This window comes from Peromyscus californicus, unplaced genomic scaffold (genome assembly GCF_007827085.1).
Source record: "Peromyscus californicus insignis strain IS unplaced genomic scaffold, ASM782708v3 Scaffold_12__1_contigs__length_115047231, whole genome shotgun sequence".
Lineage (NCBI taxonomy): Eukaryota > Metazoa > Chordata > Mammalia > Rodentia > Cricetidae > Peromyscus > Peromyscus californicus.
This window is the reverse complement of record NW_026294413.1, coordinates 49,255,569-49,282,090: the sequence shown is the minus strand read 5'-3', so window position 1 is coordinate 49,282,090 and position 26,522 is coordinate 49,255,569. Positions and strand designations below refer to the sequence as shown.

At 40.4% G+C, this 26,522-nt stretch overlaps 1 protein-coding gene across 2 annotated transcripts; it reads left to right on the top strand.

Moving 5' to 3' along the window:
* Positions 1-25,037, top strand: Esd (esterase D). 2 transcript variants are annotated; one of them, XM_052732755.1, is made up of 11 exons: positions 1-92; positions 3,385-3,433; positions 4,704-4,795; positions 5,109-5,183; positions 9,810-9,898; positions 12,389-12,487; positions 13,284-13,408; positions 18,619-18,738; positions 20,361-20,459; positions 21,116-21,283; positions 24,816-25,037. In XM_052732755.1, the coding sequence occupies exons 3-11, from the start codon at positions 4,746-4,748 to the stop codon at positions 24,894-24,896; spliced, it is 906 nt and encodes a 301-aa protein (XP_052588715.1). In that variant the 5' UTR covers positions 1-92; positions 3,385-3,433; positions 4,704-4,745; the 3' UTR covers positions 24,897-25,037. The 2 variants fall into 2 exon arrangements, with proteins under 2 accessions (XP_052588715.1, XP_052588716.1); XM_052732756.1 differs by lacking the exon at positions 4,704-4,795.
* The last annotated feature ends 1,485 nt before the right edge of the window (positions 25,038-26,522 follow it).

Below are 26,522 nucleotides of genomic sequence, written 5' to 3'. Positions count from 1 at the left end.
GGGCCAGAGGGGCGGGTCTCGAGGCCGACATGTTAAAAGCTCCACCCTTCTTTCCTGCTGTTCGGTCTCCCCTGGAGCTGTCTCTCCCCGAGGTAAGATGGAGTAAAGGGCGAGCCCCAGGCATCCTGCACCGCCTGGGTCTGGGGCAGCTGTCCGCAGACGCCTAGACGTGCGGCGGTGGTGGCGGCGGCGGCGCGAGAGTGGTGACGATTCCGGTGCCGTCCCGCGGCGGCAGGGCTGGCCTCGTCCCGCCGGGCCTGCTAATCGCATTAACTTTGGGGAACTGCAAACAATGTGTGACCTGGGGCGGCAGGCTGGCTGGCTGGCTGGCTGGGAAGCTCGGGTTGGTGGAGCGCCCGTTAGAGCAGCATGTTGCGAATGCACAGCTTCCAGAAAAGCTTTCTCTCCCGGGACCCCTCCTGGGCTGCTGGCGACGCCACTGGGGCCCCAGCGACCCTTCACCCTGAGGCGCCGTCGGGAGCGCGCGGGAGGCCGTGCACCCCGGAGCTGGAGCCTAAGTGGTAACAGTTCAGGTGCATGCTGTCCTCAATAGGTCATTTCTGGTTGGGTCATCAGAAAGATGGCATTTACTGTTTTTTGAAAATTAATAAAATTTACTACCACTTTTGTGCAGGCCGTGTTAGGCCTAAAGATGAACTAGTTAAAGGCATCCATTGAGAAGTTACGTGAATGAAAACCCAGGCTCCTGTAACGGTACTGTTTGTAGTGGGACATACGAGTAAGAAAGTAAGCCGGGCGGTGGTGGCGCACGCCTTTAATCCCAGCACTCGGGAGGCAGAGCCAGGCGGATCTCTGTGAGTTCGAGGCCAGCCTGGGCTACCAAGTGAGTCCCAGGAAAGGCGCAAAGCTACACAGAGAAACCCTGTCTCGAAAAACCAAAAAAAAAAAAAAAAAAAAAAGAAAGTAGACTAAGTTTTTAATTATCTAGTAGCTATATATAATTGCCACGATGATAGTGGGATTTATTTATTATTTTTATTTATATATATTTTGTAATTTCTGCCTGTCCTGGAACTCACTTTGTAGACCAACCTGACCTTGAACACAGAGATTCACCTGGCTCTGCCTCCCAGCTGCTGGATTAAAAGCATGCACAACCAAGTCCGACTTGATCGTGGGAATTTTTAAAGTTAAACTTTGAGACATTTCAGATGTAAGTGAAGCTATACAGGCAAGGGTCTGGAAACAACACAAAGAAAAAGAAAAGTTGGCTTGAAGATGAGCGACCGAAGTTTAATTTTAAATGCGTTGAGTTTTACCAGCTAGTGATAGAAGAACCTAGCAATTCTGGCATTACTGCTTAAAAATTTGAAGATAAAAAGGCAGATTTCAATTTTTCAACCAGAAACTAGTTGAAATTTGGGGAATGTGAGTTAGAAGGAAAGTATGTGAAGAGATCAAGGAAAGGGGCATGGGCACATTGAGGGGGGGTTCGTGCTTGAAATAGAGTTTTTGGTCAGGAGAGGCTTTGAGTAAAGAAATGGCACTCAGTACTATGAGTTTGTGCTCTGGCCCCCCAAAGCAACAGAAAGTGTCTACTCATTGTGAAGCAGCAAAAGTGTGTGTTCATTGTCAAAGTTCCTTGACCAAACCCTAAGCCTTGTGGCAAATACAGTCATACCTTGCCTAACAACTAGGCTAGGTCCTGAGAAGTGTATTCTTAAGAGGGCTTACCCATGTGTGAGCATCCCAGAGTGAGCTTATGCAAGCCTCGATGGTCCTATGACTAGGCACATGTACAATGTATAGAATATGGTAGGCAATGGTTACTACTTGTGCATCTACATAAAGAAGGCGAAGAAGGACCCAGCAATTCTGGCACTAATGCTTAAAAATTCGAACATAAAAAGGCAGATTTAGATTTTTCAACCCAGAAACTATAGTTGAAATTTAGGGAATGTGAATTAGGGAGAAATTGTATGAAGAGATCAAGGACAGGGGCACCTGGGGAGGGGAGATACAGAGTTTTTGGCCAGGAGAGGCTTTGAGTAAAGACATGGTGGTTGTTACTATGAGGTCCCCCCAACACACACACACACACACAAAGCAGCAGAAAGTGCCTACTCACTGTGATGCAGGAAAAGTGTGTGTTCATTGTTAAAGGTTTTTGACCAAACCCTGACTAAACTTTATGGCAAATAGATACAGTCATACATTGCCTAACACCTAGGATAGGTCCTGAGAAATGTATTATTGAGAGGGTTCGTTGTTCTTGTGTGAGCATCCCAGAGTGAGCTTATGCAAGCCGAGATGGTACTTGGACTGTGGACATATACAATGTATAGAATATGGTAGGAAATTCTAACCCAGTGGTAACTAATTGTGCATCTACACATAAAGAAGGTGCAGTGAAATATGGTATATAAGATTAGAAAAAAAAAAAAAAAGAATGCCAGTAAAAGAATACTTACTGTAAATGGAGCTTACAAGTCAGGAGTTGCTCTGGTGTGAATCAGTGGATGAATGTAAGTGACCCCAAAAGCTTAGGATATGTTCATAGATTTCACAAAAGAGCTACACTAAATTTATTGAAAATATCTTATTCAATAATAAATCAACCTTAGCATACTTTAACTTTTTATTTTATAAACTCTGTAGTTTTTAGAACTATTTAACAATATACAGTTGTGTAAAATGTGTTACATTTTTATTTTATCAGCTTTTTTCTGTTTTTGATTTTTACAAACTTTTTATAAAAATTAAGACATAATCACACAGTAGACAGGGTTGATTGCACAGGATCAGTCCCATCATTATTATTGTCTTCTTCCTCCACACTTCGTCCCACTGGAAGAACTTTAGGGCAATACATATATGGATCTGTCCTCTCCCACAATAACAATGCCTTCTCCCTGAATGCCTCCTGTAGTGCCTGCATGACGCTCTCTAAAAAGGAGAAAGTGAAGAGGAGAAGGTGACTTGCTTACTTTCCCTTTCAGTCCTAAATTTGATAAGTGGCTGATCACCATCATCTTTCCTCTCTTTAATAAAACCCTTTTGGTGTTTGGGCTCACGTTTTTAAAGATTTAAGAATCTTACTGAGCTTTGCAGATGGTTCTGTTAAATGTGTCACTGAATGATGGCCTTCCTCTCCAGCTACGTGTGTGCTTGCATTTTCAGCCCTACTTACAGGATCACTGTCATGCATGTCACATGTCCTTGGCTAAACCCTCTCTGTGCTGACCGTATCTGTACTAAGGTAGACTAGGGGGTTGAGGTATTTGTCCCATCAGCTGTATTTCCCAGGTCAACAATCACCTCCCTCAAAAGAGTATCTCTGTTGAGAATACATCCGTGTGTATAAGCTCTGGGTGACCTGTGCTGTGGTAACATATGTCCTGATCACAACCGTTTCTCCTTTAGATCCACTGCCCTTTGGTGCAGACAGGAAGAACAAGTAGCGACTGGACAGGTAAATTGATGTTTCATTGCTTGTGACTCAGTTAAAAATGATGATAATGTGGTTTAAAACAGGTGTTATTTTTCACATAGGAAAGTTTTATTGAAAAATATAATCACCTAATAAATAATCACTTGTTTACTTGATTTAAAATTGAATTCATAAAACAAACATTAGGAGAAAATTTAAGGTTTTTTTTTCTTTTTTCTTTTTTTTGCATTCTACCAAGTTTTTTAAGAACAGTTTTAACCATGTTTCTTCTGGCCAAGTAAAAAGTTCTGATTTAGAATTCAGCCACAGTCAAAGAGCAGAGGAAATAAAATACTTATTCAGATGAATGTGCTCGGTGTGTCATGTTTTAAGGAAGCAGATGTAGTTTCTGCTAGACTTAAGGGAACAAGATTTCACTGTAGAAAAATTTAGCAAATAAATTGTATTCTTTAGTCTCATTCATATGTGTATAAAATTTATGTATACTGTCTGGCTCTAATGTTAATGTTTTAGGAACATGGGTGAGAATAACTGAAATTTATACAGAATAATAACATGTTATGAAATACTTTGACATTTAAGAGTTAATATTTTGTAAGTTAAAAACCAAGCTATCTATGAACAAAGGGTACTTTCTCTGTGTGTAACTATCCTAATCCTATAGATTTGGTTCATCTGGAATATGTTTTTGTTTTTTTTTTTTAAGAGAAAAGAAAACAGAAAGTTCCATGATCCTCTAGGCAGCAGGACCACAGAGCCTCTAAGAGTAGCATCTCTGAAGTCAGCCCGCCAGAGTTCAAATCACAGTTCTCCAGTGTACAACTAAGTATCTGGATTTAAAGACAGGGTTGAGATTACTCTCATTTAGAATTGTGCGAAGACATTTCCAAGCTGATGTTGCACATCTAAGAGCAGCCTGGACTAGCACCCAGTCAGTACCCAGTTACATCACTGTGAAGACCACCAGAGTGCTAGCACCTGTTCCTGGTGTCTGATGGTGCTGTGTGTAAGACCCAACACTATGTATTCAAATAAAGTGCTTCTAGGGTGGCAAGGAAATCTTTCTATGAGAGGTACACAGCAGAACCGGTTGATTCCTCTCTGTATAATAGGTATTTATGATAAAAAATGATTTTCCAGGTTTTTTCCATGCATTTCCTGTTGAAAGGTAATATATTTATATATGTTTAAATTTATCTTCACGTGCAAACCAAACAGATTCATTGCAGAGAAAAGGAATTAATTGCCATGCTTCAAAATCCCTGACAACAAGCTATCCCTTAATTCACAGCTAACAGCTTGTGGTTGCTTGTTGATTTGTTTGGAAGGAGAAATGTTGATCAAACAAAACTACCTTGCCACTTTCTTGCAAAAACTCATAGGGTGAGTAATTGATGTGCATATAAAAGTGCCTCAGCATATAAAAATGCCTATGATGCTGGAAGTGTTCAGTAATTTTCTAAATTATTTAATAATCTAGGATCTGTCTTGAAAGAATGTGAGACATTCCATGAAAGTAATGACCACAAACCTCACTGATAATATACCAATTTTGACATTTTCTAGAAACAAGTGTGGATAGCACACGTGTGAGTGTGAAGTTGTGTTTGGATAGTTGATCTGAGAACAGTTCTGTTTCAAGGTTTTCAGGCAGTAAAAAGTCTTTAGAATGAATGGGGTTTATCTTCGTCCACAGGAGAAGAATGGCACTGAAAGAGATTTCCAGCAACCGGTGCTTCGGAGGCCTCCAGAAGGTTTTCGAACATAACAGGTAAGCATTAAGATACAACTGTAGATACCTCTCTTTCAGTTTTATTATGTGTTTTGTTGTAGTTTTAAACAAAACTCCCACTGATAAACCTGCTTTTTCTGCCCCACCCCCACTGTGTATCTGAAAATTTCACCACACTTAATTGCTTGTGGCTTGGATGCTGTGAGATAAAGGAGAGCCTTCAGACTATCTTCAAGTTTTGGCTTGATGGTTTTCTAAAGTTTTCTGGAAAACCATCTGTGTTGCCATTAAAAATTCAGAGAGTATCTTCCGTGTGGGTCTTCTAATATAACAAAGAAACCTAGACTTGATTAAATTGGCAACTTTAACAGACATATTTGCCTCTACCACCTTCTGAAATTGACTAATATGTCTTAGGTAAATGCATTAAACACACACACATACATGTACAGAGACAAAGAATCAGAGGACAGGAGCTAAGAACAATATTTTAGACGCATAAATGCAGATAGTCACATGCTACCTAACTTAGCAGAGCCTAGAAAACTAAATTCTAGACTGAGAAGTGACGTGATTTATCTAAATTCCTAAGAAGTACTGGCAATACTGGGAAGATAAAAATGGAGAAGAGGGACAGGATGATGAGTCTGAAGTTTATTTTAAAAAATCAAAGAGCTCTCAACCGTTTCAACATTCTATGTAGTCAGATTGTTGCTTTTCCAGCTTTGGCCAAAGATTGAAGCTGTATTATCCAGGGAATGAAAACATTTTGTACTAGGGAATTCCAGACACAGTTCGTGAAGGATAAAATAATGCAAGTAGATAACAAGAAGAATTGGCACACTGAAGTTTTCCCAGTGCCTTCCAAAATGTGAGGGGTTAGACTTTTCTTCTTGGGAATTGGACTGCTCCAGGAGAACAGATGCTGTGAAGGAGACCTGTAGCTAGAGTTTTCCTGCCTGGCCCACAGTCAGGACAAATCTCTGTCACCCGCCAGTCCCACAGCCTCTCAGACCCAACCAAGTAAACACAGAGACTTATATTGGTTACAAACTGTATGGCTGTGGCAGGCTTCTTGCTAACTGTTCTTACAGCTTAAATTAATCCATTTCCATTAATCTATACCTTGCCACATGGCTTGTGGCTTACCGGCATCTTCACATGCTGTTTGTCATCCTGGCGGCTGGCAGTGTCTCTCTGACTCAGCCTTCCACTTCCCAGCTTTATTCTCCTCCTTGTCCCGCCTATACTTCCTGCCTAGCCAATGGCCAATCAGTGTTTCATTTATTGACCAATCAGCAACACATTTGCCATACAGAACATCCCACAGCACTTCCCCCTTTTTTTAAAAAAAAAAAGTAAGGTTTTAACCTTAACAAAGTAAAATTACATATAATTTGGGAATTTGGGCGTAACTTCTCTTACTACTTCCTGCTGGAGGGGGGCGCTGTATCTTATGGGGACACAAAATTTTAGGATCATGGAGTAGTCCGTGAGGGTGTATCATCTGAGCCAGTCGCCTTGAAACGGTTCTGGATGTTGGATCATCTGGGCCATGGTGTCATCAGAGACCTTTCAGGGGGTCTTGGCTGGTCAAACCTGATGTATCTTAATCTGGAACAAATCCATAGCCTTTGGCTTTCTGTGGGAACAAAAGCAGAGTCTCCTTTCCAAAACAACATATCCTTATATCCAAATTTTGAAGTCAAGTTACCTTTAAAATATACATTTTGGTATAACTCAACAGCTTTTACAATCAAATGTTTTTCTGCAGTTAAAAATCCCAAAGACAACACAATCCAGATTCTCTGTGTAATATTCATCTTTACATGGCTTATTTTTATATTAATTTTACTGTCTCTTTAAAGACTTTATTTTTTAAAACTATGTATTTGTTTCTATAACTGTATATATCACCTTTTTTGTCTCTTTCAAGCCTACGTATATTTTACACACATTTTAAACTATTACATCTGAATCTGTCTTATTGTGAATCTATTGCTTTAAACTGCAGCAGCTGTGGCTGCTGGCTCCGCCCACCTCAGCTTCCCAACATGGCAGTGGTACCATACGTTTACCGCCAACTCTGGGAGCTATTGTGGGTCTATGCTTTTATCCAAGCAGCGTGTAGCCCAGAAACCTCTCTTCTTGTTTTGTACTAGCAAAGGCTAAATCCACAATGCAGCTTAATGTGCCACTTGCAGAGGCCTCATTCCCTCCATATTGCAGGTCGAGGGTGCCCGCTAGGAACCCGCCAGTAGCTCAAACCAGCAGCTGCAGCTCATTTGAGAGAGACAATTAGGAACTGTTTTTAGCTCCATTTTAGAATCTTTTTTCTCAGTTTATAGGTGGAAACTCTTGCCACCACGTTGGACGCCATTTGTAGCTAGAGTTTTCCTGCCTGGCCCACAGTCAGGACAAATCTCTGTCACCCGCCAGTCCCACAGCCTCTCAGACCCAACCAAGTAAACACAGAGACTTATATTGGTTACAAACTGTATGGCCGTGGCAGGCTTCTTGCTAACTGTTCTTACAGCTTAAATTAATCCATTTCCATTAATCTATACCTTGCCACATGGCTCGTGGTTTACCGCCATCTTCACATGGTGCTTGTCATCATGGCGGCTGGCAGTGTCTCTCTGACTCAGCCTTCCACTTCCCAGCTTTATTCTCCTCCTTGTCCCGCCTATACTTCCTGCCTAGCCAATGGCCAATCAGTGTTTCATTTATTGACCAATCAGAGCAACACATTTGCCATACAGAACATCCCACAGCAGAGACCCTTTAATAAAATTGTCTACTCACGGAGATAGTGATGAAGAGTCTCACCAGGCACACTGTTTTAAACCATACATCTAGTGTTTCACTGTGAACTAGTAGTAGATGACTAAAGATCAAGATGTTTGAGTAAAGTCTCCAGTTTGAAAGATGCATGCTCAGGGAGTAAAAAGGAAAAGGCACTGGGGGAGTAGACTGCAGAACACAGGTTCAAATGTCACAGGCATAGGAGAATTACTGGCTCAAACCCTAGTGGACAGTGTTATTAAAAATACCCAAGAGGGTCAAAAGGTAAAAACACCCAGAACTCAAAATTTGATAACAGAGATGGCAAAGCTCAATTGAATTTTTTAGAAAGTAGTATAAGGCAAAAATAGTAAAGAAAATTAGAAAACCAGTCCAAGAAACCCAACAGCTGTATTAAGGAGCTTGAAAAATAAAATTGTGTTCGTACAAAGAAGAAAGAAATACTTGTAGGGCTGGCAAGATGGCCCAGTAGGTAAAGGCACTTGCCATCAATCCCAGCACCTGAGCTCTTTGATCTCTATGTCTTAGTCACTGTTCTGTTGCTGTGAAGAGACACCATGACCACGGCAACTCTTATAAAGAGAGCATTTAATTGGGGACTTGCTTACAGTTTGAAAGGTCTAGTCCATTATCATCATGGCAGGGAGCAGGGCAGGAGGCAGGCATGGGGCTGGAGAAGTAGTTGAAAGCTATACCCTGAGCCATAGGCAGAGACAGAGACAGAGACTTTGAAACGTCAAAGCCCACCCCCAGTGAAACACCTTCTCCACAAGAGCATACCACTTAATCCTTTCAAATATGTCACTCCCTCATGACTAAGCTTTCAAACATATGAGTCAGTAGGGGGGCATTCTTATTCAAACCACCACACCCCAGAACCCATATGGTGGAAGGAGAGAACTGACTCTCACAAGCTATCCTGACCACTACACAGGTACCATGATGTGTACTAGCTCACCATGAGGGATAATTCTAGAATTCTTAAGCTGAATGGTTGAAGTTGTCAGATTGAAAAGGTTATCCAGCACAATGGAAGAAAACACTGAAATGCTGTGAAGAGCATTGGGAACACAGAAAATTTCTAAACATTTAGAGGAGAAAATGGATTGACATTTTTTTCTGAAGATACAGGTTAGTTCATGAGCCATACCAGAATCAAGGAGATGGTGGTAGTGCCTTAAATTCTGAAGGATGAGTCTACACCTGGCCAAACATCCTGTATGTGGAGAGAATGAAAACAGTTTCTATGTGCTCTTTTCTGGAAACAGCTGGGCAGCATGCTTCTAGTGAGGACTAGAGTGAGAGCCGAAGACAAGGGATCAAGAGGCAAAGCTACCTAGTTGCAGTCAGAGTGGCTCTGATGAAATATTAGTGATGACAGAGGAGGTTAGGGGTGTGGTACATTTTAGTGCCCAGAAGCAGACATAGAACTGAAGAGCCATGGTTTTGGAATTCATTTCTTATAGAAGTTGCTTTGGTATGTCATAGCTCATTAGAAATAAAGACTTTTTAATAGAAATGCTACATTGAGAATTACATTGAATTTTTTGGAATTTATTCAGCCTCAAAGCATAGGCTCAGGCTGGGGAACAGATCAGGATACTAAGCAGGCGTCATCTTTTTTAAGGAGTAAAGTATATTTCTTAAATGTTGGTACTTTGAATATTAAATCACATTTAAAAAATTCTTTACTGTTTATTCTTCCTTTTTTTTTTTTTTTTTTTTTTTTTTTTTTTTTAGCTGACTGAGGAGGTCATGTGCCCTCCCCAGAATATATTCTTCCTTTTTATAAATTGCTGAATTTAGTGTCTGTCCTGATTAATGAAGAGCATTAATACTTTGTGGTTGTTAAAATTGCAGTGTTGAGCTGAAATGTAAAATGAAATTTGCTGTCTACCTACCACCACAGGCAGAGAGTGGAAAGTGCCCTGCACTCTACTGGCTATCTGGTACGTATTTGACTTTGGAATTTCATAAAGGAATTTTGTCTTGCTTTTTTATTGTGACCTACTTACCTACTTCTTGAGTCATTTATAAAATCTTCGGACAGGGCTGGAGAGATGGCTCAGTGGTTTAGAGCATGTACTGCTCTAGTAGAGGACCCACATTTGGCTTATAGAACCCACGTCAAGCAGCTCTCGACTTCCTGTAACTACAGATGCAGGTGTCTAATGCCATCTGCTGGATTCTGAGGGTACAGGTTCCCACACTCCTATGTGGGCACACATACACACATAATTAAAAAGTAATAAAACAAATGTTTTCAAATTTCTAAAGGCTGTCATATTCCATTTTGTAACTTTATCTTGAGACTAATTTCAGACTTACAGAATTACAGTTTTATTTCCTTTTCAATTAGACCAAGTAACTTAGCTGAGAACATAAAGTTCAGTACTCAGTAATGATTTGGGAAACTTATACATAATTTGTACCTGCCCAAGCATTTCTGGAGTTTGCAAAGACTCTAGCAGTCAAACAAAACAATATTAAATGGAACTGGAACACAAGGATGGATGCATTAGAAATGACAGACAAGTAGCTTCCTAGCTGTGTTCTGAATACTGAACTTCGTAGAGCTTCACTGCAATGGTTTAAGGAGTTCGAAGAACACGGTGATTCTTCGCCCATGGGTGGTTTTCCGAATCAGATGATAGAACAGGCAGGGAGAGTTAATATGCACAAGAAAATAAACATTTTGTCTTAAAATTTAAGTGGAAATTGTATTTTAACACATAACGAAAGCCTTTTTGTATTAGTTACTTTCTGTGGCTGTGGTTAAAATAGCATGGCCAGAAACAACTTAGAAGGAAGAGTTTATTTGGGTTTACGGTTCAGAGGTTAGCAGTCCGTCATGGAAGGAGGCATGGCAGTAAGCGGCGTGGTATGTGGCAGACACAGGAAGCTAAGTTCACTTCCTCAACTCAAAGCATAAAGCAGAGAAATCAAGCTGGAGGTAGGGCAAGTCTATGCTCTCAAAACCCATCCCCAATAATGTACTTCCTCTATCTAGTAGCTCTTAAACTTCCCCAAATGTGGGGGACCTCTGCAGACACGGCCAGCAGTGTCAATCCAAGGGAAGCAAGAAGGAAATTCAGTTCAACACAACTCAGTAGCCAGTGTTGGTTCTAACTTCGAGAGTCTGACCACGAATAGTTTATCTTAGGCATGTGTAACCACAGCACAATTTGGTAAAATAATTGCCTGGTGATAATTAACTCTATCCTGTGTGCCCAATAAAGCTGAAGACATGACTACATTGAAAGTCTTTGTGTGACATCTTCCATAAAGATAGGTTCTATAGATTGAGAAAAACAAACTCATATCTGGGGAAGGATCTGGTGTGGTCTCAGCCGCACAGACAGCGCAAAGGTCAACAGGCTGTTAACCACATCAGCTCCCGGCCTTCTGGGTAGAAAACAGTACATCCCTCCCTTTGAAGAGACAACTTTGTGTGTTTAACATTCCTGGTTCCCCTGGTGAGCACAAGGGCCTTTGTGCCTCCTATACCCAGACTGTGTCATCACCTGGGGACTAAGTGCTCAAATGCTTAAACCTTTGGGGGACAATTCTCATTCAAACCACCACAAATTTCGATTTCCTTAAAAATATACTAGGCATGCCAATAGCAATAGCAATAAAATTAGATACTTGGTTAGAAAACATCCTATTGTACAATTAAAGAGGTCTTAGAAATCATGTAATTCATAGAAGAAAGGCCTAGAAGAAGCTAAATAACTGTTCAAGGTCACATATAGTTTTCTGAGTCAGTGCAGACCTATGCTTTTTCTGCTCTTTACTTGTAGTGAGCCAATAAGGAAAGTCTTATTCTTCGGTTAGAGACTGTTAACCCAGATCAGAATTGAAATCTAACAATGCATACCATCTGTTTGTTTACATTGAATGACTGGATATTACCTTAGTTAGATGCTGAAGATAGACCTTAGAGATTAAGTCCTGATTGCTCGAATCCTTACTATGTCCAAGGTACCATTTAAAGGGCACTACACATGGTCATGTATGATCTTCCTATGAGGAAGAGGCAGTTAGTTCTGTCTCTAGTTTTCAAGTGAAAGAGTTGGGGCACAGTAAGAATCTTGTCTAATGCAAAATCTTTAATGTTACTTGTAACTTTGTGTCTTATTAATTTAATACTGTTTATGAGTAGACTTAATCTATTCTCTTGTGGGCTAATAACTATAAATGTTTTATAGTTAATTTGTAGCTTATGCTTTTAAGTAAACTTCATTTTTGCTAATATTCAGATATTTAGCAGTGACCTTTGGAAAAGGGCTGCTGTGTTAGGTTCAGCTCGGCATCATTGCTAGTTTACTTGGCCACTCTCCGTCGGTAGGTACCTAACAATACTAAGCTAGCTGATTTTCTCTATAATAAAATATTACTGGCAGAGTAGTTGCCATAACAACTTTTTTCATCTTCAGGTTTGACTTGCACAGAACAAAATTTCATCTCAAAGTCTGGCTTTCAGCAAGCTGCCTCAGAACACGGCCTTGTTGTCATTGCTCCAGATACCAGCCCCCGTAAGTATTTCCTGTTCAAAATGCTTATAAACATCTCAATCTTAGTCTAAGCTCTAAGTAGAGTAATACCCATTATAGACTTCCTCCCGGGTTTTTGATGTCATTATCCTTTTGGTCATTCAAGCGACATCGTGACTCTAAAGTACCATACTGGGAATAGATTGGGGAAACAGGATGAAATCATTCCAAAGGACATTAGGAGACATTTTCAGCTCAAGATAGTGATTTGTAACATTGACATCTGTCTCCTCAAGGTCATAGTGGTGAAGAGAATTACAGAAGTGTTGGTAGTTTAGGATAGCCGTCAGGGAAAGCATCGCAACACAGTCCTGGAAAGTAAAGTGCATATGAGTCTCTTGTAACAGAATAAAGATGCATGTTTTTGGAATCTGTAGGATTCTAGGTAGCTTACCTTGCCTCCTGAATTCTCCAGTTGGAAGGTCATTCACTCTGATCTCATTGGCCAGAACAAGTGGCATGTACCATTCAAGGAAAAAGGACCCAGAAAGTTGAATCCCATAATGTATCTTAAAAAGTGGAAGAGAGGTCACAATGTTTCGTGAAAGCTCCATTGTGTGTGGTTGTGTATGGACGCACATATTCAGCTAACAGTGTGTGCGGTGGGGGCCATCTTACTAGGTAGCCTAGGCTGACAGGCTGACTGATGAGTAAGTACCCTGTCTCAGCCTCCCAAGAGCTGAGAGTATAGGCAGGTGCCACTGTACATTACCAAAACTGTCGCTAAACATGGGGACTTACTGTGGAGTGGGTGAAAGTATAACCTTTTCCTTGCTAGGTGGCTGCAATATTAAAGGAGAAGATGACAGCTGGGACTTCGGCACTGGTGCTGGGTTTTACGTGAATGCCACTGAAGATCCCTGGAAAACTAATTACAGAATGTATTCTTATGTAACTGAGGAGGTAATTTAATTTGTCTTGTAATTAATAACTGATGACCACTGAGAGTTTGGTTTTAGATATGAAGCCCTTCCAAACCTGAAAATTTTAATATAGGAATGGCACTGGAAAACCAATTTTAATTTAGAGAAAATTCCAAGATCTGCTAATATTATAGTTGCCGCAGTTTAAGTTAACTTTAAGTGTAGATTCAAGGATTTTTATAATTATATTCAGATCTGTGCACATTTCCCAGGTTATCTCAGAAAACAGCACGTGAAACAGCCCTTCATGTTCTGGAGCTGGTTCATTTAGGAGTCTTACGTAGCAAGCAAGGGCTTGATTAGAAAGGGCAAGTGGCAAAGCATGGCTTCTTTTAATAATGTTGATATGCAGTGTGTGCATTTTCCTGGATTTTATCCCCTGTATCATAAAAACTCAGAAGCAGTTGAAGTCTTAGTCGTGTATAGTTTGTGGTGAGTTGTTATTTTTAGTGTTGGGGTCAAACTCAGGATCTCATGCATACTAGACAAGAACTTTACCACTAAGGCACACTCCAGCACCCAGTCACCCATAATTTTTACGCTCTAGATAGCAATTATGTTTTGGTATATTCTGAACTTTTAAATTTTTATTTATTTGGGTTTTTTTATTGGCATGTTTTTTTCCTATTAGCATATGTTCATAGTACATTATAAAGGTTTCAACATTTTCATGCAAGCAATACCCCACACACAACCCCTTAACTTCACTGCTCCCTTACTGCTAATTATTCCTCTATCAGACATGCCAACCTGCAGCATATGGCCACATGTATCCTAGGACAGCTATGAATACAGCCCAACAAAACAGCCAACTTACTTAAGCTATGTGTGTGACTGTGTGTGTGTGTGTTTTCCTGGCTGTGCCATTCTTAACGTGTGAACTCTGTAGATGACAAAATCATGTGGCACTTGGACACCCTGCTTGCTTCTTTCATGTCATATACACATAAATGATTATATGTATCTATATAGAATCTAGGATCTACGAATGAGAGAAAACAAGATTTGTCTAATTTAATTTGCTTAACATGTTCATCTCCAGTTATATCAATTTTCTTGCAAATGACATAATTTCATTCTTCATGGCTGAGTACAATTCTGTATATATGCACCACATTTTTGTTACCCATTTTTTTTAAAGATTTATTTATTCAGTATTTTATGTATATGAGTGCTCTGTCTTCATACACATCAGAAGAAGGAATCTGATCTCAATACAGATGGTTGTGAGCCACCATATAGTTGCTGGGAACTGAACTCAGGACCTCATAAAGAGCAATCAAGTGATATTAACCACTGAGCCATCTCTCCAGCCCCTTTGTGACCTGCTCTTCTGTTGATGGACACCTAGTTTGATTCCATAATTTAGGTATTGTGAATAGTACTGCATTAATATTGACATGCAGGTGTCTCTGTGATATATTGACTGCTGTGTGGGTCCCAGGATTCAGGCTCAGAATTGTCAGGTTGTCAGGCTTAAAGGCAAGTGCCTTTATCCTCATCACTAGCTCTGAGCACTTTTTAATTGAACACTGTGTATCAATTACCGCCATTTTCTTGTTCTTCATTTATTTATCCACTGTTATAGCATGACTTATTCTTTACTGTAGCCTTATGAATGTGTTTATTTCTCTTCAGTACATAGATTCCTTCGTGTATCCACTATAGTAGGCCTCAATTCTTTAAATTGTTTAGCATGAGTTGGGCAGTGGTGGCGCATGCCTTTAATCCCAGCACTCAGTAGGCAGAGGCAGGCGGATCTCTGAGTTCGAGGCCAGCCTGGTCTACAGAGTGAGTTCCAGGACAGCCCGGGCTACACAGAGAAACCTCATGTCAAAATAAATAAATAAATTGTTTATCATGGAAGTTTTTTCTTTAATTATGAAGGATAGTTTGGCTGGGTATAGTAATATGAGTTGACTGTTCTTTCGGTGCTTACAATATAATGCCCCATGCTCTTCCAAGTTTCAGGGTTCTGTTGAGAAATCTGATGTGTTACGATGGTTTTGTGTGACTGGTGCTTTTTTCGCTGTTTTCAGTGCTTCCTGTTCTTTGTCCTCAGTTTCAATGATGATATAAATGGGGAGGTGCTTTTTTGGTCTTGTCTGTTGATATTCTGAATTCCCTGAATGAATCCCTAGACTTAGGAATTTTCTATATGGCTTTATTGGCTATATTATTTACGTCTGAAGTTTTCCTATAGTCCCATGATTCATAAGTTTAGCTTTTTATTTGTGTTCCAGAGATCTTGTTTGTTTTGTCTTTATCAATGTCTAAATGTTCAGACTCATTTATATCATTTTCCATCCCTAATGGTCTGTCTTTCATAAACTTTATCCATTCTGCAGGTGAGGCTTCCTACTAGTTTCTTTTATTTAATCAGGAGCTTTTCATTTTAAATTTTCAACTGGATTTTATCTCAGTAATTTTCCTTTTATTAAATTCCTCTTCCATATCCTGTATTGATTTCCTTGTTTCATTTGTTTATATTTTTTTAATTTGTTTAGTTTGTGTTCTCTGGATTTTGTTAAACATTCTTACAGCTGTCTTCTTGAACTTTTTGTCTGAGATTCTACCTCAATCACTCTGATTGGAATCCACTACTGTGGAATTGTTTGGGGTTTTTTGTTTTGGTTTGGGTTTTCAGGTGTCATACTGCCTTGATTACATGTGTCTGGTATTTCTGCGCATTGGAATTTATGTTCCTATGGTTACTTCATAGGTTGGATTATATTCTTTCATTGGAAGTATTTGCAAGGTTTAAAAAGGACAACGCCGGGCGGTGGTGGCGCACGCCTTTAATCCCAGCACTCGGGAGGCAGAGCCAGGCGGATCTCTGTGAGTTCGAGGCCAGCCTGGGCTACGAAGTTAGTTCCAGGACAGGCGCAAAGCTACACAGAGAAACCCTGTCTCGAAAAACCAAAAAAAAATAAAAAAATAAAAAAAAAAATAAAAAGGACAACGTTGTAGTAGGATTGAGGTATCTCTCCTCCACAGTAGATTGAGACGTAGTTCTGTGGCTAAACCCTCAGACCACATGCTTAGGACACCAGGCATAATCCCCGAGAATATTATTCACTTCAGAAGCAGCTACAAATGTTAGACAGGCCCACTGTGCAAATATAGTTGGACATCTCTTTAACTTTAGTATTTGAGTCATAAGGGAACAAAGGTAGTATGGGTATACCAAAAATTTAGTACAAAAGTTATGGCTGTAGAGGAAATAGGCTGAGAAAGTATATGGATTTTGTGTTTGAGCAGAGGAGGAAGGAATGGGGAGCATTGGGATGTTGCTAAAATCCCACAGGGATTAAAGATTGGTCAAGCTACCGGATGTTATACTTAAAAAGTAAAAAGAGAGAGGGAACAAGGTAGGAATGAGATGGTGCCTCTGTGGATGGTGCCTCTGTGGATGGTGCCTCTGTGGATGGTGCCTCTGTGGATGGTGCCTCTATGGATGGTGCATTTGGTGCATCTGTGGATGGTGCCTCTGTGGATGGTGCCTCTGTGCTTGGTGCCTCTGTGCTTGGTGCCTCTGTGGGTGGTGCCTCTGTGGATGGTGCCTCTGTGGATGGTGCCTCTGTGGATGGTGCCTCTGTGCTTGGTGCCTCTGTGGATGGTGCCTCTGTGCTTGGTGCCTCTGTGGATGGTGCATAGGAAAAATACAGTAGAATAGAACTGGTGCAGAAACTAATGGAACACAGAACAATCATAAAGCTACTTGAGCAATGGAAAACCTAACAAAAGACAATTTAGGAATTTATGTGCAAGAGAGAAGATGTTTAAAACGTAAAAATAAAGTCAAATAGTCATTTTAAATGTATCATGGGTCAGGATTTCTTTTTTGGTAGGATGGGTTTTGAGTTCCCTCCCTACCTGTAATGTTTCATGTGATTTCCTGTAGTGGTGGGGGAGGTGTGATTTGCATATCCAGTTCAAACCTGTAAAACTAGATTTGTGAGTAGTCAGTGTCCCAGTGGAATTCAAATACATTTTGGGTTGAGTTTCTTCTCTCTAGAGCAATGGTTCTCAACCTGACTAATGCTGAGACCCTTTAATACAGTTCCTCATATTGTGGTGACCCCCAACCACAAAATTATTTTAATTCCTACTTCATAACTGTAATTTTGCTACTGTTATGGATTATAATGTAAATCTCTGTGGTTTTCAATGGTCCTTCGACACCCCCCGCAAGGGGTGGCGACCTACAGGTTGGGAACTGTTGTAAGTCAGCAGCCCTCATGGAATGCTGATTTGAGGATAATAGCCACTCAATAGTCCACATATGCTGATGGTCACACTTCTTGCTATTGACCTTTTTTCACTTGGAAGCAGATGTCTTAAGGCTCTGACTGTCTTTGGCTGTGTGTACTTCTGGTCTCATGTACTTTCAGATTATGTTATTATAAAACTTCATCCTATTTAAGTTAGCTGTATTTTTGTTGTTGTTTTGTTTTGGTTTGGTTTTTGGTGTTTCAAGACAGGGTTTCTCTGTGTAGCTTTGTGCCTTTCCTGGAACTCACTTGGTAGCCCAGGCTAGCCTCTGCCTCCCAAGTGCTGGGATTAAAGGCGTGCGCCACCACCGCCCAGCTAAGTTAGCTGTATTTTATGTGTTTTTCAGTATTATTCTAATTTTAATGATTTCATAATCTTCCATATGCTTTATACTTTTTCTTAATGTAAGACATTTGTATTTTGAAAATACTTTTTACCATAATAAATATTACTGTTATCTTTCTGCATAATTTTCCTCTATAAAATACTCGTTCCTAATAATATTAACAGCATTTGCTATCAAGCCTAAAGACTGAGTTCAATACCTAGAACCCAATTTGAAGGAGAGAGTTGGACTACCACAGTTGTCCTGTGAACTTCATAAGTGTACACAGTGCACATGTGTGGGGACACACACTAAATAAATAAACATGGGGGCGGGGTTAGAATGTTCCAAACATTTTTCTCTATCATCTTCTTAACTTTGTCCATTGATTTTATAAAACATCTGCACACATATTTTTCAGTGACGTATTAGTTACCATTGTCCACCTGAGGTTTTTTTCTTTTAATCTGCATCAGTTCAAGCCACTGTACCACTGTGCTTTTGAAGTACTGATTATGCCACTATATATGACTTTGGAAAAATCTAACATTTCCTCTGAGATCTTTATCGTATTATTGCATTCTTTCTAGCTTCCACAACTCATAAATGCCAATTTCCCAGTGGACCCACAGAGGATGTCTATTTTTGGTCATTCCATGGGAGGCCACGGAGCTCTGGTTTGTGCTTTGAAAAATCCTGGAAAATACAAAGTAAGATAACAATAAGCTTCATTGATAAAATACTTCTGGAGAGTTTGGCTCGAACTGTTTGGGGGCACCCAGGCAGGGGAATCGGATCTGTCCCTGGTCTATGGGCGGGCTTCTGGAATCCGGTGCCTGTGGTGTGACACCTTGCACAGTCTTGGTGCAGTGGGAAGGGGCTTGGACCTGCCTAGGCTCAGTGTGCTGGGCTCTGCTGACTCTCCTTGGGAGACCTCGATTTGGGGGATGTGGGGATGCGGGGTGGCTTGGGAAAGAGGGCTGGGGGATGGGAGAAGGGAGGAGGGGTGTTTGTGGATAGTATGTGGAGTAGAAAATTTCTTAATAAAGAAAAATGAAAAAAAATACTTCTGGAGAATAATGGGAACTTTGAAAGACTGAAATTTTGAAATGGCCTTAGAATCAGGAATTAAATATTTTTGGGGTTGGGGGTTTCAGGAGGTAGGCAGAAGACATTAAACTTGATGCTGTAGGATTCTAAGCATAGGAATTCCATCAGAATGGTTCTCCTTGGCCTGATAGAAGTACTAGAAATTATAGCTTATATTTTCATGGCTCTTTTTCAGGCTATACTTTTGAACATATTTTTCCTCAGGATTGTTTGTCTTGATTAGTGTTATTATGTGACACTATCTGTATATCATTGCTTTAACTTGAGAAACATCTCTGTAATGCTGAATTTGATTGCCTACAGTGGAGAACATTCATATTTTAGAATTTTAAGTTCTTAATGCTCTGAATGAGGATTGAAATGCAACTTGGTGGAAAAACATCTCTCAGCATCCCCCATGCCCCACCCCCCTACCCCCCCACTCCATTTTATTTAAAATTGTGGATATTCTTTTCTTTTAATGAGACAAGACTGAAAACCCACAACTGAAATTCTAAACTCAGCAACTGAAATGAAGTATGTTAAAAGTGGGGTGCATGTTTTAACACACAGGGCGCTTGGCATCTTGATCGGTTCCATTTGTTTCCTTCCCTCTGGAAAGACTGCAGTCATTTCAGGCATGCTCCGAGAATGCAGACGTCGATGGTAGCAGTTTCAGAACATACTAGAGCATAAGGGTTTAGTTTTCAGTTTTTATTCAGTGAGTCTGCGAATGTATTGTCTAAGGTAGAGAGTGAACTGAAACATTTTATGAACTTAATTTTTTTGTCTTTTAAAAATATGAGTAGTCATTGTGAACTGTACACATGGAGAACTCTAGAGCTGAGAGATGCACGGTTGGCCTGCAGAGACTCAGCATTGTCAGAACAGAAGGCTGTGTGTGGCGAGGCAGTCCTCCTTGCTTCTGTGGTATGCTTAAGAGAAAGGCCTCACCTAATGAGTTTCACTAAGGGAAACATCAGTGTTTAGATCATTACAGATTGTCAGTGGGAATAGAGTAGAAACTCTGAACACAAACTTTTGTTTGTACCTAAATTGACTTCTAAGGCATGCTTTGCAGTAAGCACTTCAGTTTGTGAGTTTTTGGAATAGATTATACAGAGCTGTAGTATGAAGAGCCACAGATGCTAGATTTTTGTGTTACGTCAGAATTGTAAGTTCCAAGCATTCGTACTTGATTAGCAACATATAACTTATTTTTAAACTTTTTTTGTCTCTGAAGTCTGTGTCAGCATTTGCTCCAATTTGCAACCCAGTGCTCTGTCCTTGGGGCAAAAAAGCTTTTAGTGGATATTTGGGACCAGATCAAAATAAATGGAAGGTAGGTGATGGACCACTTTTTCTCTACTCATTCTTAAGTTTCCAGGTTATTACATATATGTGTGTGTGTGTATATCATGTATGTATATATATTACATAATCATATATGTTAACTATTGTATAGTTACTCCTCCGTGCTTATGGGTTCTGTATCTGTAGATTAAACCAAAAGAAGCTTTGATTTTGGAGTTACATGTTCAGCCCTTTTTTCATTGTCTTTATTCTCTGCTACCCCACCTTGACACTGTAGTAATCTAGAAATAATTTCAAGTACTCGGGAGGGTGTGTGTGGGTTACATGCAGACATTGCTATTTCATACAAGTTGCTGAAGCTTTGCTGGTGTTGATGTCCTTGGGGGGAGGGTTCCACAGCCGATCCCCAGACGCCCGGGGACAGACATGTAACAGTAACCTTGGTTTTAGTTGTCCTGAACCATGGAAGTTGTCCTGAAGCTACTTTCTCTGCAAGTGATTGCTTTTATATTTCTAAGTTAACGTTACCTCTAAATTAATTTTATAAAAGTTTAAATTGGATGTCTGGCTGACTTAAACTAAAAGTTAAAATACTTTTAAGTTTAATTTTGGTTCTAGTTCAGTATATTCTGGAAAATGTCTTTCTGGACACTTTTAACTTTTCAGTGTTTCTTCTTTTTACAGGCATATGATGCAACCTGTCTCGTGAAGTCCTATTCAGGTTCCCAGATTGACATATTAATTGATCAAGGAAAAGATGACGAGTTTCTTTCAAATGGGCAGTTACTCCCTGATAACTTCATAGCTGCCTGCACAGAAAAGAAAATCCCTGTTGTTTTTAGGCTACAAGAGGCAAGTATTAGGAAACCTTAGTTTGACCTAAATAGCAAAACTTTTAAAAAGCAAGGTTATGTACAATTTTCTTAACTTTTATTTTAGATATTTGAGGACACAGGATGATACTGGCAATAAGAGTTTTTAATTACATTAAGGTTTCTGAAGTGAAATTTGTGACACCTAACCAAATTTGAGTTAAATAAGAAAGCTTTTGGCAGTGAAAAATAAGCGCAATTTTGCCCATTGTCGGGCAGTCAAAAACAAGAAGTTTAAGGCTTGGATGGTCCTTAGTCTTCCACACCATTGGGTGTGTCTTTACTTACAGATACACCACTGTTCCTCTAGAATGTGGCCCGCCTCTCCCTTTGCCAGGCATCATGTACTCCCCGTGTCTCTTACAAGCGCATGCTTTTCCCACTTCTCTTTGCTAATGTGCTGCTGGGGATCTAATGCTGTAAGAGGGATTTGCAGTTGGCCTGCACAATTTTTCTGAAATACTTCTGACTGTCTGCTATTCACCTTTTCATGCTGCTCTAGTTTTAGATATTTTACTTTTACTTTTTAAAAATACTCACAAGGTTCAGACTATAATGTAAACAAAGCGTTCATTTCAAAATGGAAAATGAACGCTGAAAACCATATATGATCATGATTTATTAAAAAAACCTTACTTGTTAAAGCTTAAAGGTAATGTGTCAGACATGTCAGACATGTATAACTATGATGATAAATGTAGCCAGTGTGCAGTGTGGTCCACTACAGTTCACACCATGCTTTCAAAGCATTAACTCACCTGTGGTCTTCGTACTAGCAAATGTGGTTGTTTTTATGCACTCTCCTTTTATAGAGAATTGTTGTAAATTTCTTATCTGAGGTCATAATGTGTGGAACCAGGACTCTTAAACAAGATCACGGCCACAATTTCTGTCCTGTCTTTCTAGCTTTTCTAGGCAATGTGCTGTATTCTTCTGAAGAACAAAGGGATGAATCAGAGCCAGCACAAGGGGAAACTAGGCATGGCATGCGGCCTCTCTAGCTTACACAGAATTACTAATTCCGTGTGTGCAGGGTGCTTTGATTGGGTGGAATACATTAAAATGTATATTTATGTGTGCGTGTGTGCATGCATGTGTGTGTGTGTGTGTGTGTGTGTGTGTATGCACACACACAAATTTATCCCCATATATTAGGTGTGTGCGTGTGTGTGTATTTCATCCCTAAGTAATAGCATTTTTAGGTTTATTTGAACATTTCCCATCACAGTTGGCATTTAGTTCAGTAGTCCACCTGAGAAACCCCAATTCCAGTTTGGTCATAAGTTTGGCACCACGTTGAACTACATCAACTATAGCTGAAGGTGAACACCAATTCCTCTCTTGTCCAATGACCTTCACTGCTTGGCGTTAGCGTGTTGGATGCCTTGTCTGCTTCTCCTGAGGCTGGGCCAGGAAATTCTGATTTTTCTGTAGACGAAGCTTCTGACCCACAAAGTCTGAAAATATCTGGAGTTTGTTAGAACAACAGTCTAGAGTTAGAACATGGATGATGTTGTTAGGGGGAAACCATAAACCAGTATATTAATTTCTAAAATACCTGTCTGTATCCCAAGCAATGAAGAAATGAATGTGGCTCCCTTGGGAGGGGCTAAGACAGAACAGTAAATTCTTCTAAAAACATAGGAACTTACTAAGATCACCAGTCACAGTCTTGCAGTGAGGCACAATCTTTTTGTTCATTTTCCTCCCTGCCAAGGCAGGAAGAATAACCGCACAGCCTGAAGCAGGTGTCATTAGGTGTGCTGTAACTGGACCAGCTGAGTGGACACAGCTCAGGGGCCACAGAGAGGCCACTTGCAGATACCTACTCAGCTTCCTGACTTAGGTCTGAGAGGTAGTTTGTTGGTTAGGTTTTTTGATTTTTGCTATGAGTTGTTTGTTATTGTTTAATCACTTGCTTGATTTGATTATAACTATCTCTTTGTGGAAAAGAGGAAAAAATGAAGCTGAAAAAACAAGTTTTATATAAAAAGAAAGACAGAAATGACCACAGTCCCATGCCTGCGTTCACTATCTTCATTGTATGTCTGTCATGTCACATGTTCTCAGTTTATATTTATGTTTTGTCAGTTGTCAGGAAAGATTGCTTGAGAGGCAAGGGCTAGTTCATCAGGATATTTCTTTATTTCATATGGTTTTTAATCTGGGGCTTTGTGGCATCTAAGTTGACAGTGTGTGGAGACCGATTCTGACAAAGTAGGACCTTAATTGTCCTGGTTTTATTACTGAAGTCACAAAATGAGGAAGTTCAGTGGCCTAATGCTAAGGAAACATCCAGAAACATCATTCCCTTCTTGGAAAAGAGAAAAAGGGAAGGCTAGCCTCTCTGCTCAAGTCTCGGGGCCTTTTTGAAGATTGGGGCCTGTTTTGACCTTTACCCATCTCTGTGTCTCTGTGTGTAAGGGTCTAGCACCTAGACCCTGGGACTGTTAAATAAGCAAAGGAAGGTCTCTCAAGAGTCTTCTTCATTAACTTGAGGTTCAACCTGAGCTTTTCTAACTGGGTCTCGACAGTGTGGAGGAAAGCACTGCCTTTTGATGAGATATCCATAGTGTGGGGAGCACTGCTTCCCTTTTGAGAGTTGGCGGAAGACCAAAAGAATGTGTTTACATTCCCAGAGCCGCCCTTTCCTACTGAGTGTTTTTCCATTTAAAGTTTGGAGTAGAGAAGAAAGGGCCCTTCAAGTGTCGCTAAATATGGATAATTACACAAGCTGCTTAATAAACCAAACTAAAGGTGACCATCGGGTGTCATGCCTCAGATACTGTCACCTTTTAAAAACAGACAAAAAGATAACCATCTCCCACTGCTCTGGGAAGCCAGCTAAGCTACTATGGCTGACCAGCAGCAGCTCCAAGGATTCACCGCCCTCACACTGGAATTCTAAGTCCAGCCTCCACACACTCGCTTGGTTGCTTGTTTTTCCTTGTGGTTAGGGACTGAACTCAGGTCTTCATGCTTGGAAAGCAAGGACTTTACCAGCTGAGCCACCTCCCCAGACCAGAGGGAGTCTTCCTAACTTGATGTGTGATGCCCATGGTTGACTTCTTAAACGGTGTTAAAGCCTTCAGGCATTGTTGTGTTCTCTCTCCATATTGTGTGTACTTCCTTTGTCCTTTAATAGTTGTCTTCTTTTTATGTCAAGTGTGCTAATTCTAAGAATTAACACGCCTTGCCTATGTTTCTAACCTGATCCTGCTTCATCTTGTCATTGTGGCCACAGGTCTTATTTGCATATTTAATTAATGTGTTATCGCCTCCCCTTGTGTACTCACAGCAACATTTAGAAACTAGGCTATGCAGAATGTGTGATTTCCCTTCATATTCTGCTGCTTTTTAAATAAGGTACAAGGATTTGATTGAAACTGACTTAAAATACTTGGACCATGTACCAGCAAATTAAATGACAGGAGAGTTGGAATGACTCCTGAGAGAGACACTTAATGTTGGGGTTTCTGGATGGTAGATCAGTGTCTTATCTCGTCTTCTAGGGTTATGATCACAGCTACTACTTCATTGCGACCTTCATCACTGACCACATCAGACATCATGCAAAATACCTGAACGCATGAGGAGCTCCAGACAGAAGAATCTCAACAGGATTAAAAACATTGAAATACACAGAATTGCTGAGTAAAAGATTTTAGATTTCCTCTCAAAAGATCATCCTTCTGCAGTTGAATCACTTTTCTGAATAAATATATCAAACTTTCTGATTGAAATTGTTGTTTTACCAGTATTCACATAGGAATTTAATGCCTGACAGTGTTTCTGAGTCATTTGGAAATCCCTGATAAAAAGTCTCAAGTCATAGACTGTGAATACAATTTGTTGGAGTTACAGCAGAGGATTTAAAAGAAATTTAGCACAAATTTCTCACCACTCCAGACTCTAGGCCTCTGAGGCCACTGGCTCTCTTCAGTGTGTGCATTTTTCTCTCCTGTCCATAAGGATTTGATTTTTAGAAGGCATTTGATAACCGATCACTAACAGGACAGAGAAGTAGGCCCAGGAGACTTGAGTAGAGGTGCACCATCCCACAGCTGTTTGCAGCAGCCTTCCTCGGCTTCAGTGCAGCGAGGTTTTTCTTACCTGTTGAGCTGAATGCATTGCTAATACTAGCTTAGAGTTTGTTGAGTCTCAAGATTATATAATAAGACCCAACCTGAAAAAAAGCTAAGTAAGGGGACTAAGTAAATTGTATGCTACTGTAAACAAATACTTTCCGTAGTTACGTGGAGACCTTTAACTTGGTGAGTTCACAGAGAAAGATGATTGGTCTCTGTAAGTAACCACATGCTCCCTGAAGAACTTCCCAGACAGCTTTTTGAAACATGGTATGGAGCCTGGCTGCTTTAATGGTCTTGGGTTTTTCTGTTAACACAAAGGTTCTGTCCTAGTTTGCCTTCTCCATGACCAAAAGCAACCTGAGGAGGAGAGAGTTTATCTCATCTTACACTTCCACATCCTAGTCAGTCACTGAGGCGGGTACTGGAGGAGTGCTCTTTACTGGCTTGCTCTCCATGGCTTGCTTAGCCTGCTTTTTTAGAGTACTCAGGACTACCTGCCCAGGCTGCCCACTGTGGCTGGGCCTTCAGCCACATCAATTGTTCAAGAAAATGCCCCAAGGACTTGCCTATAGCACAAGCTAAGAAAGGTTAAATTCTGTAGCTGTGAATATACCCCAAGTTCTTTTTCATAGCAGTTTTAGGATTTTTCATGTGTGAGTATATTTTTTCAAGTTTGTATGTTTGTGCGTGTATGTGTGTCCATGTTTGTGAATGCCCAAAGACTACCTCAGGCATGATCTCAGGAGTGTTGCCCATCTCCTTTGAGATAGGATCTTTTATTGGCCTGGAGCTCACAAAACAGGCTAGCCTCTCTGGGATTCTCCCACTTTGCCCTTCAGTTTTGGAATTCCCTGCCCATCACCACGCTGGGCATTTTTAAATGACTTCTGGGGATTGAACTTCCCGTCTTCATGCATGTGGGACAAGCACTTTACTAAAAGCTATTTTCCCTAGCCTCAGTTTTAGGGATTAAAAAATAAATAAATAAATGTCCTAGTTTGCTGTGATATACACCATGACCAAGAGCAACTTGGGGAGGAGAGGGTTTATTCAGTTTCAATTGTTCATGAAGGGAAGTCGGGGCAGGAATTACACAGGAACAGAACTCAAGCAGAGACCATGGAGGAT

Coding starts and splice junctions, on each gene's coding strand:
- Esd (XM_052732755.1), top strand. CDS start 4,746: ATGTTGATCAAACAAAACTACCTTGCCACTTTCTTGCAAAAACTCATA. Junction 13,409..18,618: donor ATTCTTATGTAACTGAGGAG/GTAATTTAATTT, acceptor CATTCTTTCTAG/CTTCCACAACTCATAAATGC. Junction 20,460..21,115: donor CAGATCAAAATAAATGGAAG/GTAGGTGATGGA, acceptor TTCTTTTTACAG/GCATATGATGCAACCTGTCT.